The sequence below is a fragment of the Berghia stephanieae genome, chromosome 3 (genome assembly GCF_034508935.2).
Source record: "Berghia stephanieae isolate SIO BIC M18660-M18661 chromosome 3, UCSD_Bste_1.3, whole genome shotgun sequence".
NCBI lineage: Eukaryota > Metazoa > Mollusca > Gastropoda > Nudibranchia > Aeolidiidae > Berghia > Berghia stephanieae.
Genome location: NC_088362.1, coordinates 31,393,102 through 31,407,589, shown reverse-complemented (window position 1 = coordinate 31,407,589; position 14,488 = coordinate 31,393,102). Strand labels below are relative to the sequence as shown.

General features: G+C 34.4%; 2 protein-coding genes across 3 annotated transcripts in view; one reads left to right on the top strand and one right to left on the bottom strand.

The window, feature by feature from the left end:
• The window catches only part of LOC144967529 (3-oxoacyl-[acyl-carrier-protein] reductase FabG-like), a 17,285-nt gene extending 14,333 nt beyond the window's left edge, over positions 1 to 2,952 (bottom strand). The window contains exons 1-3 of the mRNA XM_078904913.1: positions 2,849 to 2,952; positions 1,026 to 1,159; positions 500 to 592 (exon numbers count right to left, since the gene is read on the bottom strand). Of these exons, the coding sequence (XP_078761039.1) occupies positions 500 to 592; positions 1,026 to 1,159; positions 2,849 to 2,900 (279 nt within the window). The 5' untranslated portion in view covers positions 2,901 to 2,952. The remainder of the gene's footprint in view (positions 1 to 499; positions 593 to 1,025; positions 1,160 to 2,848) is intronic.
• LOC144967530 (ubiquitin-conjugating enzyme E2-17 kDa-like) lies at positions 2,693 to 13,939 on the top strand. 2 transcript variants are annotated; one of them, XM_078904915.1, is made up of 4 exons: positions 2,693 to 2,778; positions 5,288 to 5,371; positions 10,345 to 10,780; positions 12,896 to 13,939. In XM_078904915.1, exons 2-3 carry the CDS (start codon positions 5,348 to 5,350, stop codon positions 10,765 to 10,767), a joined length of 447 nt encoding a protein of 148 aa, XP_078761041.1. In that variant the 5' UTR covers positions 2,693 to 2,778; positions 5,288 to 5,347; the 3' UTR covers positions 10,768 to 10,780; positions 12,896 to 13,939. The 2 variants fall into 2 exon arrangements, with proteins under 2 accessions (XP_078761041.1, XP_078761040.1); XM_078904914.1 differs by having other exon boundaries at positions 10,345 to 13,939.
• The last annotated feature ends 549 nt before the right edge of the window (positions 13,940 to 14,488 follow it).

The following is a 14,488-nucleotide window of genomic DNA, read 5'->3' as shown; positions in this document are numbered from 1 at the left end:
ACAGCAACGTAACTTAACACTAAGGATGAGACATGATGCCTGTTATGCGATAATACAATGTTTTCAGACAGCGACAACGCTGTTTTGGCCAGGTACTCATTTTACATTGAGTACAATGAGAGAATGCAAGTAAAGAGCCTTTTCTAAGGAATCAACTATGAGCTGCTCATAGCAGAACTCGAACTCAGGACATTCCGATCAGAAGGCGAGTGTCATATCACTAGACAACAAACCTGCACTATAAATTCAAATTCTCTCATCAAGTATATTCTGATATTATGCCAGATTGACCTTCCTGTCCACCCAGCTGTGATTGGGTGGCTGCATCTGCTAGATCAAGAGGAAAGTATTTTGCAATAAATTAGTGTGATAGACCAGCGTACATCCAAAGGTTGGAAAGAAATTACTATTGCCCTTGAATGCAAGTGGAAACTGGTATAAATTCCAGCCCCATGGGTGTAACTGCTCGGAAGGACTACTTTAAAAAAAACTTTCTTACCAATATGTTGAGCTTTCCAAAATGTTTCATCGTACCATCCACAATTCTTTTGACGTCTGCATCCACTGTCAGGTCACCAGAAATCAAAAGGGGCTATCAAAGAGTATAAGCATAAGATTTCAATTTAAATCTGATTACTTACTGCATTGAGTACAACACATTACTTTCATCTCCCTACAAACTTGCACATATATTGTTTTAATAGATGGAGAACAAAATAACATGACGAAGCGGAATTGTCGAAGCTTGCATTAATATACATTCATACACATTGACTTCAAGACTTATTTGCAGGTCTGATAACCTCAATTGTTATAGACTCATTGTCGTAATGTAAATACTCTCAAACCAACGTAAAAAATTTCTATTACAACAATGCTAATCAAGCTCATAATTGGCTTCGGTTATCAGACCTTATATGCATCTAGGATGCAGTAAAACAAGGCTTCCATTTCCTTGTTGTTTTTTAAAAAATCATTAATTATATTTTTGAAAAATTCTTTAACTTTCTACTTAACATTATTACCTTTTCTCCACCATTCTTCTCACATTCAGCTCCAACTTGTGCCAAGTTGTTTTCTTTCCGACCGGTTAATGCAAGTGATGCCCCAAGTTTAGAGAAGAGAACTGCTGTAGCAGAACCAATACCAGAGCTTGCTCCTATTATAGTTATATCACAAATAAGGACAAGTAAATCAGGCCCAAGGTGAACATTGAAGAATGTTTTTTGTTTCATATTTCAATGTGATGCTAAAGAACTGATAACTAGAGGTGCCTGAATGAGTCAATAAAATGGAGAGAAAGATAAAGGGAGTAAATATGACTCGTATACAAGGGAACAACACAAAACAAACGACATTTCGGCCTTTTTCAAGTAAACATATATATAAAATATATATAATATATATATATATATATAGAAAGACCGAAACGTCGTTTGTTTTGTGTTGTTCCCTTGTATAAGAGTCATATTTACTCCCCTTATCTTTCTCTCCATTATAAAGAACTGATGATCAGAATTGATTTCATTGTACTAACAGTACTCGCTGGATTTCAGCATGTCAAATTCCAGAGCTCTCTGCATACAGCACGCTGGCGCTGGGTGAACAAATTTTATCTATATAAGTCGTAACTTCCCATGAGCATCAGACTTGTGCAAGCTCAGATGTTTTTACGCTTCTCCTGATAGCATGCCAAAATCCAGCGAGTAGTGTATTAGCTAAGCAACAAGGTAAATTGCTATTGAAGATGTCAAACAAACAAAAATTAATAAATAAATAAAGAGAAAAAAGTATATAGTAATATTCTATACTTCAATGCTGAAAAGTAACTTATGCTTTAGGTGTTCTTTATATTTAACATAATGAACGTCAGAGCAGACAATAACATGAAATTAGAATATTTTACTTTTAATGAAAGCAAAAGAAAAGCAAAACAAAACAAACAAAAAACACACCAATAAATATAACCTGACTTCTAATATTGCAATGTCTTGTTCTAATAATATACAGCTCAATGATTTTTTAAAGTGAAATACTAGTTCGTCATAAAATAATGATACTTTTTTTTTCACTCTTTGCATAAGTTTAGTTTGTACTGGTTAGTTGTCCTATAACCACAACTTAAGACCCAAAGACATATAATGAAAATAAATATGAAAATAATAATACTAAAAATAATAATAACAATGATAATAATAATAATAATAATAATAATAATAATAATAATAATAATAATAATAATAATAATAATAATAATAATAATAATAATAATGCAGGGCATTTTTGTTTTGTTTTCAGTTAATTTATGAATCATCGCATGACAGTTGACAGAACTAACGTGGTACTCCAGCAACATGATGGTACTAAGACCCAATAGTATAGAGTTTGGGTATGGCAACTTTAAACTTATACCACCGTTATATTTTTTAACTTAATGATTACTTAATGTATTGTCGGGTTTTTTTCACATTTTTATCAAATTAGTCTTAGATTTCTGTAATAGGTATATGTATATTCCTCCCACTATTTGCATTTTCTAATATGGGAATAAAGTGTGAGATCAAAAATAGTCTTATTGTTATTAGCATAAGCATTGCATAGTCGATAAAAGATATTTTAGGGGGAGGGTTGCGTTTGTCATATCTTTGTCATAAATAGGTAACTCTCATCACCTCAGAGTTAAAAATAGCAAGTTCCTTGAAAACGAGACGATTTCATTTCCTGTGCTAGTCAGTCCAGTCGGCCATTCCAAAAACTAAACTAACGGCAGTACCCAAGGTATGTTTTGGTCAAAACTGTACTCTTTATGAGCATATATTTGTGATGATACTGTGTTAAATGTTGTTACCTGTAATCAAAGCAACCTTCCCTCTCAAAGTCTGAGCCACCGATGCTGCCATACCGGTGATGTGATGGTGGTGGGTAGAGAACAATCTCGATAGGTTACACAGGCGGAAGACAATAAAATCATAATAAAATGGGGAAGGCAGATTTATGAAACAATTCAAGTTTTGGTTTCCTTTTGTGAGTAATCTTTGTTAAGCATAACGGATGAAACGGTTACATCTCGAAACATCGTTTTTATTTATTAGTGTCATTTCTTAGTTTGTTTTTCAATTTTAATGTAAACATTTTTACCCTGAATTTCCCCGAATCCGAATCGGACTGAAAGAATTGCGTTAGTCATATTTATTGTGATTGTCACGACTTAGGCTTAGATATCTAAATCTAAGAGTTAGAGATCTAGTAAGTTGGTCTTTTCTTTGGCTGGTGGCAACCTTGTTTTGTCATTGTTCAACTAAGTCTTGTCATTGTATTTGTATTTGTGTGTGTGTGCGCGCGTGGTTAGTAATTCAATTTTAATAATTAAATGACTCTTGATGATGGGTTAACCTCAGACCAGTCATGAGTCAACAAGTTAAACATTTCTCATTAGATAGCGGGTGGTTGGATGGGAGCATCACCCTTGAATCATATACCTATGATGTTCGCATGGGTGTACAATCCGATAGTGATGTCGTTTCTTCTTCTCTTTACTAGCCTATCCTGCTTCTTTGGTTTGTGATTGTATTTTTGACAGGGATATTTTTTTTTTCTGTAAATCTTCTGCCTGTTTGTTCTTGGTTATTTATAATTTAGCTTATATCTTTAGGTTATGATTTTGATTTACATTTGTACTATTTTTGTTAGATTGCTTGTTTTTTTGTTTCAGCGGTCTCTCATATAACCTCAATTGTGTTGGAAGAGACCTAAAGCAACAAACAAACAAAAATTTCTCATTAGATACATCATATTGATGTGAAGAGGTGCATGTGCAACCGAAAAACTTTACCCTCAGTCGACGTTTACGGGTCTGTGGATAACCAAAATTGTTATGATCTCTTTGTTGAAATGGAAATACTATCAAACTCAGACCAGCTCAGATTACAGTACAGTATGTCGAGAAGGGTCCTCAGACATTCAAATATGTGCACGTTGGCTTTGGGGCAAGTCCCTATAAAATTTCAATTTAGATAAAATGAGACTTTCTTTACTCAAATGTGAATGGATGTAATGATCTCTTTCAAAGTGTCATAGTCACAGTGAACTGAAAATAGTACTGAGTTATTTATTGCCTTCTTTGAGGTTCACCTCTCCACATGGTTTCATTTCATTAAGTTTTATTAGTTAAGACAAGACAAATACTTATACAAATATAAATAACGGAGTGTCTACTTACACAGTAACTTTAGGCAGTTTAGTGAGCAGCAGCAGTGGATGTCAAATTGTGACCCAACTCGCTCATAAGAAAGTTATGACTGGAAAATGCTGTTTGCTTTTACTAAAAAGTTATAAAGAGGAATATTGCAGATATGTTGGTATAATTATTTTCGTTACTAAACGGGCACCTAGCCTCAGGATCTACGTACACGGTAACATTTATACATGGTAATCTTGAATCTTGCCTTTAATGGGTTAAATTGTATTGTTTGATTTTTAAAAATAACACACACACACATATACAGAGCGATGTCCATCCATTGCTTGTATTGCAGCGGCAAATCAGTTACCGGAGCTACCGTGTACGTAGATCCTGAGGCTAGATGCCCGGTTACTGTGTACGTAGACACTGCCTATAAATATAAATAAAATCATCGAAAGAGTGAGAGAAAGAAACTTTTCACAATTTGAAACATAAAATAGGACTGTATGGCATAGTGGCGAATACGTTGCTTCACATTTTTTGTGTCATTCAGTTTTTATTAAGGAAGGCGTTCTCTGTTTCTCTCTTTGGTTTCATTGTTGATATTGTTGCAATGCACTCATAGAGCATTGATAATATCTGTCATCTAAATTTTCTCCCTTTTTTAAAAATATAACTTTTATTTTATTTTATGGTTTTTTTTTGTTGTTTTTTTTAATTTTATTTTTTGTTATTGGCTGAAATAACTTGTTGGGTCTGAAGGGTTCCGTGTTAGGTATTTTGTTCTATTTTGAAACTGTATATGTATATATATATTCATTTTTTGTTTGTTAATTTTTATAGCCTGCAGCTTCTAGTAGCTTAGTGTCTTAGTGTTCACTTTGATTTGGTGTCAATGTATATTTCCTTTTGAAACAGTGCGGCTATGTTGTCCGTGGTGTGATGACATTCGTCTTCGGATTGGAAGGTCCTGAGCTCAAGTCCTTCTTTGAGCGGTGTATTATTGAATTATTGAGTCTTTAGAAATGGCTCTTTACTCAGCGTATTTTTACTGCATTCTGCCTGTATTTCATATTTATTAAGTTGTGTTGTTTTCCTTTCCAGAGTTGAACGTCGTTTATATTTTTTTTCACTTCCGGAGTACACTCAACAGATTCAAACACAATGGCAATGAAAAGAATAAATAAGGTAAGTCAGTCATTCTTGTTTCTGGAGGTTGTTGATTATTTCAAGACCCATCAATTCTCCTGATTTTTATATTTGTTTTGGTTCCTGATTTCCTAAATGTACGGCAATTTTTTCGATATTTTGCTCACTCACAGAAAATTTATTGCCATCAATTATCTCATAGTTGTCATATTCATCATCATTACCTCACCATCGTCACTACAAGGAATTCAATATTTTAAAACTTGGCAAGTCTTTTTATTTTTCATTTTCTTTTGAATGGACTTAAAATCAATTTATCATACAATCAGAACCGTGTGTGTGGTCTGATGAAGAGAGCTAAGGGTAATGAGCATTTCAGCTATTTTAAGGTTTTAATTCTGTGGCCCTGTGTGTGAAACTGATATCAAAACATAAATTTCAAAGATAATTAGGTTTGAAAAAAAATAAACACGGAACATTTTTTCATGCTTAATAATATATCCAAACTTGAAAATTTTATTGAAGAAAGTGTTATTAATTAGTGGTATAGCGTTACAGTAACGTGGATGCTAAATTGCTGGCATAAATTGGCAGGCCTGCCTTTTGTCAAGCCAGTATGACGCATGCCAGTTTTTTCATATGCCCCCTCTCTCTCTCACTCACAAATAAAATAAACAAATTTTTTTTGGTCTGGTCAACAACCATCATCGTGACTATCACCAGTGAAGTCACCACCATGGCATCATCATCAGTACCACCACTTCTACAACCATCACCTCCATATCATCATCGTCATCATCACCATTATCTCTACCACCACATCATTACCTCTACTACAACCACAACATCAACGTCACTACTACTTCTACTAAATCCACTGTCACATAATCATCACTAGCACCACTACCACAATCACCACCACATTATTATTATTGATGATACTGCTATTACTACAATCATCATCACTAGCATTAACACCACTATTACAACCACAACCACATCATTACTATCCCTGTTACCTCTATTATGACTACTGCAACTGCCATCATATTATTTTCATCAACCACAACACTACTACAACCACCATCACCATATCATCATCACAACCGCTATTTCTACTACAACCACCACGATGACATCATCATTACCAATACTACTACAACCACAATCACCACATCACATCACTACCAATTCTACAACCACCACCACAATCACATCATCATTACTAACAATACTACTACAACAAACGAACACACTTATCATTTTCAAAACTACTACTACTACACAACAACCATCACCAATGTTACTACAACTATCACCACTACATTATTGCTACTACTACTACTACTACTACTACTACTACTACTACTACTACTACTACTACTACTACTACTACTACTACTACTACCATTACTACTACTACCACTACCATTACTACTACTACTATCACTATGTTGTGACTATCACAGGAGAAACATTGAAAGAATCAGACATTATATTGATGAGGATATTACAAAGGTGCTTGTTAATTCATGTATTACTAGTCTAGCAGATTAGATTGTTGTAATGCCCTTCTCATTGGCTGTCAAAGCAGATTAATTCATCAACTACAAAAAATTCAAAATAAAGGGGCTGGACTTATAAAATTAACGGAAAAAAGAGATCATGTAACACCAGTTCTCCCGGAATTGCACTGACTTCCATGAAGTTTAGGATAGAATTTAAGATATTGTGCTGTGTTTTTAGATGTCTGAATGGATTGGCACCTGAATATTTGTATTTTACTCTATTTTTAAAAATATGAACCCACTCGAAATTTAAGATCATCTCAGTCCCAACTTCTAAAGGTTACCACCTCAAAATCCACTTTCAGTAAAAAAAAAAAAAGCCTTTTCATCCATAGCTCCACGTCTATGGCACGCACTCTGTTCTCGGACAGTCCTGTGAAAATTTATCATCTTTCAGCAAATGTCTGAGGACTGAGTTGTTCAGCGAGGCTTATTTTTTATTAAATAGATTTTGTTTTTGTATTCATGCTTATTATGTAGTGTTTGTGATTTTTTTATTAAAAAAAGAATTATCATTTAACGCGTCGCAGAGCACAATTAGTGTGGATGTTTAGGCGCTGCATAAGTTCATTATTTACTACTACTACTACTACTACTACTACTACTACTACTACTACTACTACTACTACTACTACTACTACCTACTACTACTACTACTACTCCACCATCACCACAATTACTGCAACCACAGCCATGAGAGATTTTGGAGCTTTGGGGTGGTATTGGACATTGTGTTTCCCTATCTTATACACTGTCTATAGTTCTAAATAGATAAGATTTTAGTCTTTGATTGGGATGGTATGGTCATAGAGAGGGTGTCTGGTGTCACTTTCTTGTTTGTATTTTAGTGTGTGTGTGCCCCTCCTGATATGTGATGGTGCTATTCCTGAATAATAATAATAATAATACATGACATTTATAACGCGCATTTTCATCACTGGGTGATGCTCAATGCGCGAAACAATAATACAGTGACATTATTATACAAATGAAACATTATACAAACTACATCAACATAATATTATCATTATACAACAATGTAATAACTAAACATAAAGTCATTAATACAAGATATGTTATAATACATCCACATGCTATGTCAAATACGGAAATAATATAAAATAATGATATAATAACATAAACTAAATTAACATTCATATTGGGGTCAAATTACAAAGATGCATTAATCAAGATGTGTTTTAACAAAGAGATGGTGTTTTAACTTTGATTTAAATATTGATAAGGACTGCGCTTCTCTTATTCTTTTAGGAAGAGAGTTCCAGATGGAAGGTCCGACGTGACTGAACGATCTGCCGCCGTAAAATTTATATTTATATTTATTTGTAACAATTAATTTTGTAGAATCTAGTGCAGAACGTAGACTCCTCGTTGGCTTATAAGTTTCTAAAAATTCAGTAATATACAATGGTGCTTGATCATTAAGGCACTTATAGCACAATACTGCTAGTTTGAATTCGATTCTCACATTAACTGGTAACCAATGCAGCTCATACAAAAGTGGCAACGAGTAGGATGTTATCTTCTTTCTTAAAATCAATTTAGCAGCCGCATTCTGGATACTTTGAAGGCGTGATATTTTATCGTTGCTTACATTCGAGATTAACGAATTACAGTAATCTATTTTAGATAGTATGAAAGATGTTATTAGTTTGCATGTTACTTCTCTTGTTAGGAAAGGTCTAACTGAAGCAATTCTTTTTAAGCCTATTGTCAAACTTCTACATAGAGAATCAAACTGTGCCTGCATAGTCATATGTTGATCTAGCATTACCCCGAGGTTTTTCACACACGTTGAGAGGTTAATTGTGCACCCATTTATATTTAGAGTAAACTTCAGAAAATCATCTTTCAAAACACTTTTTCTACCACACACCATCACCTCTGTCTTTTCATTATTCAGCTTTAACTTGTTAATTTCCATCCAGCATTTAACATCTCTAATACAGTCTTCAACACGGGTAATTAATGATGGGATATTACTAGGGATATCGCTTACATAGATCTGAGTGTCATCAGCATAGAAATTAATTTATTTTTAACAAAAATATCCGAAAGAGGTTGAGTATAAAGAGTAAAAATAACAGGACCAAGGACAGACCCCTGCGGAACGCCGTAATTTAGAGGAAATGTTTCTGATACTGCGCCATCGATCAGAACCGACTGAGATCTTGATGTTAGTTATGATTTAAACCAACTAAGCGCAGTGTCTCTAATTCCAAAAGTAATTTTTAATCGTTTAATAAGTATCTCGTGATCAATGGTGTCAAATGCAGCCGAAAGGTCCAACATAGTCAATAAACAGACATGATTTTTGTCAATACTATTAAGAATATCAGTGCATACTTTTAAAAGGGCAGTTTCAGTGCTATGATGTGATTTATAGGCAGATTGGAAAATTTCACTTAAATTATTTAGATGGATATGATACAAAAGTCTTTTTAACACAATGCGTTCAAGCACTTTGGATAGATATGGAAGGTTGGAGACAGGTCTGTAATTTTTCAGTTCGTTTACATTTAGATCGGACTTCTTTAATAGTGGTTTAACAATGGCACGTTTAAACGAGTCGGGGACACTACCTGAGACAAACGAATTATTTATAAGTTCAGTTATTGTTGGTAACAGTTCTTCAATACAAGTCTTAAGAATACTAGTTGGGATGGGGTCTAATAAGTCACAATAATTTGATGGGCTATCTAAAATGGCTGACTTCACTTCATCTTCAGTGGCTGGATCGAAAACATGTAGTGGCGTTCCATGGAATGGTCCAAAGCTCGGTGACGATGATGATGATGTATTGTCTAAGTTTTCCCTAATGGATTTTATCTTGTCGTGGAAATAGTTGGCAAAATTTTGAGCTAGTTCGGTGTTATTTCTAGACGATGGAAGGGGTGTGGATTTCTTACTGCCAAGAAGGTCGTTTGCGGTGGAAAACAGTTCTTTGCAAGATGTAATGCTTTGAAATTTTTCGTTGTAGTGGGCCTTTTTTGCGCATGTGATGGCGTTATAAAGAGCCGACTTAGCTGCTTTGTAGATATCTTTAAATACCGTTAGGCCACTCTTTCGCCATTTCCTTTCAGCCTGTCTCTTTTTTCTCTTTAATTCCTTTATCTCGGAATTGAACCATCGCGAGTGTGGTCGATTCGATACGACCCGACATTGTGGCGGTGCCTCACGGTCAATAATAGATCGCAATAATTTGTTGTAGTCGTTTATATTTTTAACCTCATTTATGACGTCACGAATGCTATCTTGTAAACCACTGATATCAATTTGTCTATAATTCCTATATGCCTATATACTGTTGATAGGGGTGTTGGTTTCAGTGTAGCTGTTACTGTTAATATACGGCAAGTATTGTTAAGTATTATGACATTATTAACCCATGGTTTTCAACCTTTTTTTTCTTTTTTTTTTTTTCAGGAGTTACAAGATATCAAGAGAGATCCACCCGCAAATTGCTCAGCTGGTCCAGTAGGTGAAGATCTCTTTCACTGGCAGGCAACAATAATTGGTCCTGATGACAGCCCATACACTCATGGATTATTCAAACTCACAATTCACTTCCCCACAGACTACCCTTTCAAACCGCCAAAAGTTGCATTCTCCACTAGAATCTACCACCCCAACATCAATAGTAATGGCAGCATCTGCTTGGACATTTTAAGGGGTCAGTGGTCTCCTGCACTCACCATTTCCAAAGTTCTTTTGTCCATCTGCTCGCTATTAAACGACCCCAACGCAGATGATCCTTTGGTCCCAGAAATTGCTCGTATATACAAGACAGATAGAGTAAAATACAACTCAACTGCACGACAGTGGACAAACAAATTTGCCAGTCCTTGATAACGGTTTAATGGTGATTCTCTGTTTTGTTTCTTTTTTTTTTTTTTTTTAATGTCTTCAAATTCTTGTCGCAAGCTGAGATCAAACAATTATCTTGTTTCTTATCATATTTCTTTCCTTTTTTTTCTCAAGGTGAGTTGTGAATGAAAACTAGAAACAATATTGTTCTGACAAAGTGAATTTACTATCCTGTGGTCTCAGTTTTTTGGGGTTTTTTGCCTAAAGTTGTATTTGTTTTGTAATTCTTCTTGATTGTCATTCTCCTGCACTAGGGTTGAACACGAACTGAATGTTTGGATGAAATATAAAATATTAGTGCACTTTGTTGATGGCTTGCATTTTTTGTTTGAATTTAAATGTACATTATTTTTAATTGTAGTTGGAGGTCTTAAAAACTTTTTTTTTCCCAAACATTTAAGGTCCTCTATCTACTATATTCAGGTACACACCTTAACAAAAATGAATAATTCTAATTCTACATAATAAATTATGGGATGCAGCAGTTCATCAAAACTAGATTTTTTTTTTTTTTTTTTTTTTTTTCTGCGACTGCCATGCGTTACCCACAACTTAATTAGCATTGCCTTAGGGATTAGGCTTAACTTTCATACTCTATATTGCGATCTAGATTTGAAGTTCCACTTTGACTATCAGCTTCATTGGGGTTTTTAAAGATTTATTTTGGCCAAGTTCTAATGTAGGCTAGTCAACCAGTCAAAAATTGTGTATTTTATGTAAGTCGTTCTATCCAAAATACACAGATGTGGGAAAATTTACATGAATATGACGAGTTGAAATTGAACTAAACATGTTTACAGCTAAATGAATGGTTTGGTTCTCTCGTATTTTCAAACGTGAAAGGGATAAGAAATTATGTTGTAATGGGGCATATCTTTACTGTGAAATAGCAATCGCACACGACTGACTGCCTATTGGTAATACGATGATCCTGCCCTAATTTTATGACACCAATTAGTCTTCTTAAAATGAAAATATGAAACAAAAACAGACTCCATTTCAGGATGATATTTGAATAATAAATTTAATCGCACAATTTTGATTGGTTGGCAAGATTGTAGTCTTATTCATCTGCATTCTTTTTAGAAATTTGTCCTTTTTTTTTCTTCTTTTTTATTTATTTCAAGCCTTCTCATTCTCTTTCTTTATATTTACGCATTATGTATTTATTAATTTATTCATTTATTTTATGATTTAAACATTTTTTTTTAATGTAGTGATTATATGAATCAGTCATTATGGTTCCATATTTCCATCATCCTTTCAAACATGAATGGAATGGCTAATATTTACCCTTGGTTTAAAAGAAGCTGGTGATGTAAGCTCATTATTGTGTTTGTTTGGGAACAAAGAGGCGAGGGGGGGGGGGGGGTAGACTTCCTAATTAAAAATAATTTTAACTCTTCTTCTTGAGTTCGATAAAGTACTAAATGTAATGTAAACATCATTCATATTTTGTCATGTATGCGTGATTGGGATGTGAACATGGGTTTTAGATGTATCCGTTTACTTGTGAAAGCAATGAACCTTGTTTGATTGATGTGCGGATGTATTTCTTTCTTGTGATAGTTACACTTTACGGATGGTGTAATGATAGCCTTTGTTCGACAATTTAATCATTTTAGGAATGAAAAATTACATATATATTCTAGTTAAGGTATTATATATAAATATATATATATATATGCATTTAACAATGCTTTCAGTAGATATTCCCATCCTATTAATAGGAAGGTACAAGAATACAAAAAAAAGGTCCACTCTTTCTGTCTCCTCTAACCTTCCGAATTCCTTTGAGCAACATTCTGTCTTTGTTTTGGTTTTGTCAGAGCCATAGTAGGTATCCTTCACTGAACGCGACATGGTCAAATGCAGTTGTGTTTATGCATTGATATTTTGTGGGTTTTTTTCTTTTCTCTTTTTTTTTTTGGAAACCATCTTACTGTAGGTATACAATTACAATGTTATGCCATTATCAACCTTTTAGAGTGTATACCTTTCCAGCATACAGATCCCATGCTCCTGGTATTTGGGTTGTCTTACTACTATAAACAGAAGTGTACATCTCTACTAGAATCTATATCTTGTATTCTTGTTTGTTTTTTTTTAGGTGCTGATAACTCTGGATTATCACTTATTAGGTAGGCTACTGTTTATTTAGATCGAATTCATTTATTTTTTTTTTTAATTGCTTTATTGTTTACATTTCTCAAGCCTTATTGATACTACCTTCTAACTGAACGTATTACAGTAGCTGTATATGTCTTAAAAGTTTATCATTATTCAATTGCGATTTTTAGTTTGGCAATCATTGTAATACCTCAAGTTTGTGGTATGTAAATTCTTTTGTGTGTTTGAGGAAGAAAATATTATTTTCAAGCCTTTGTATGTCACTCCTCCCCCCCCCCCCCCCCCCCCCCCCCCCCCCCCCCCCCCCCCCCCCCCCCCCCTCTTCCTCCTCTCTGTGTCTTAAGGTTGTATTCATGATTTAGGCATACTATCTCATGGGATTTCTGGCCTCCCTTAGTGGGCAGGGAAGCACTTACTGTGTCTTCTATCCCCTTGTATCTGATTTCAACATGTTTCCTGTCTTTGTCTTGGTATGAGATTACTTGGTTTTGTCCTGGCCGAATACCCTAGCTAGGAGGGAAACCATCAAAATATTATGCTGTTTACATATTATATATGATTTGTAAACATTTGAGTGTGTTTCTCTTAGTGGGGACCTGTTCTGGTCTCTGGATGAGACTTTTAGGTGATCTCAAATGAAGTACACTGATAATGTGCTCTTGGAATCTACTTATGTTCCCTATTTCAACCAGTTCTCCTTTGTCTTACCTTTTCTTGGGTGCTTTTATTGTAATTCTAAGACTATTTTCTTCCTTTTTACTGGCGCTGATTTGACCTTAATGTGTTGCAAGCGCCGTAAAACCCTTAAAAACAAACATAGGCATTCTATTGTAATCCCAATTTTCTAGTTTATACGATAGGGTACCTACCTACTTTGTATAATAAAATGATGTCTGAATCATGATTAATGACAAATAAATACGTTTAATGAAAGCCCTTTTTGAAATGTAATGTAAGTGATTTCTAAATTTTTAAAAACAGACTTTTCCTTGCATTATGTGAATAAAGGCTAAACAATATTAAATTGGTTTTGCTGTCAGTTCTTGATAATAAAGTTGACGGGTCTCCCATTATGCACCTTTCTGGTCCTGTGGTATGACAATCGATTTGGACCAGCAGTTCCCCAGTTTGAGTCTTCCTTTGGGTGATGCAAATTTGTGTCTTGGAAAATGCTCTTTACTCGCATTGTCACTACATTAAGGTGTAAAATGAGTACCTGTCTGTTAACAACCTTGGTTTGTTTTTTTTAATGGAAAAAGGAAATTGTAATAGTCCCTTAAGGGGCGGGCTGGGTCTAATTCTTAGGAAAACCCTTCAAAAAATTGATTTTGAGATTTTGGTGGAAATTGATATTTTATTACCTTAGAAATAATATAATTGAAGTCCAAATTCTTAGAGTAGACTATAAAGGCACGAAAAACACAGTCAAAAACCGTACAGATAGTAAGAAAAGTGTGAAAAACGGGAAGCTATTTTGCTATTTTCTCAAAATGTCATATTTCTAAGGGTATGGGATACTGTGTCAAACGTTTCTCAGAATCTATTCAATGAAATTGTCTGAAAATTTCCACAG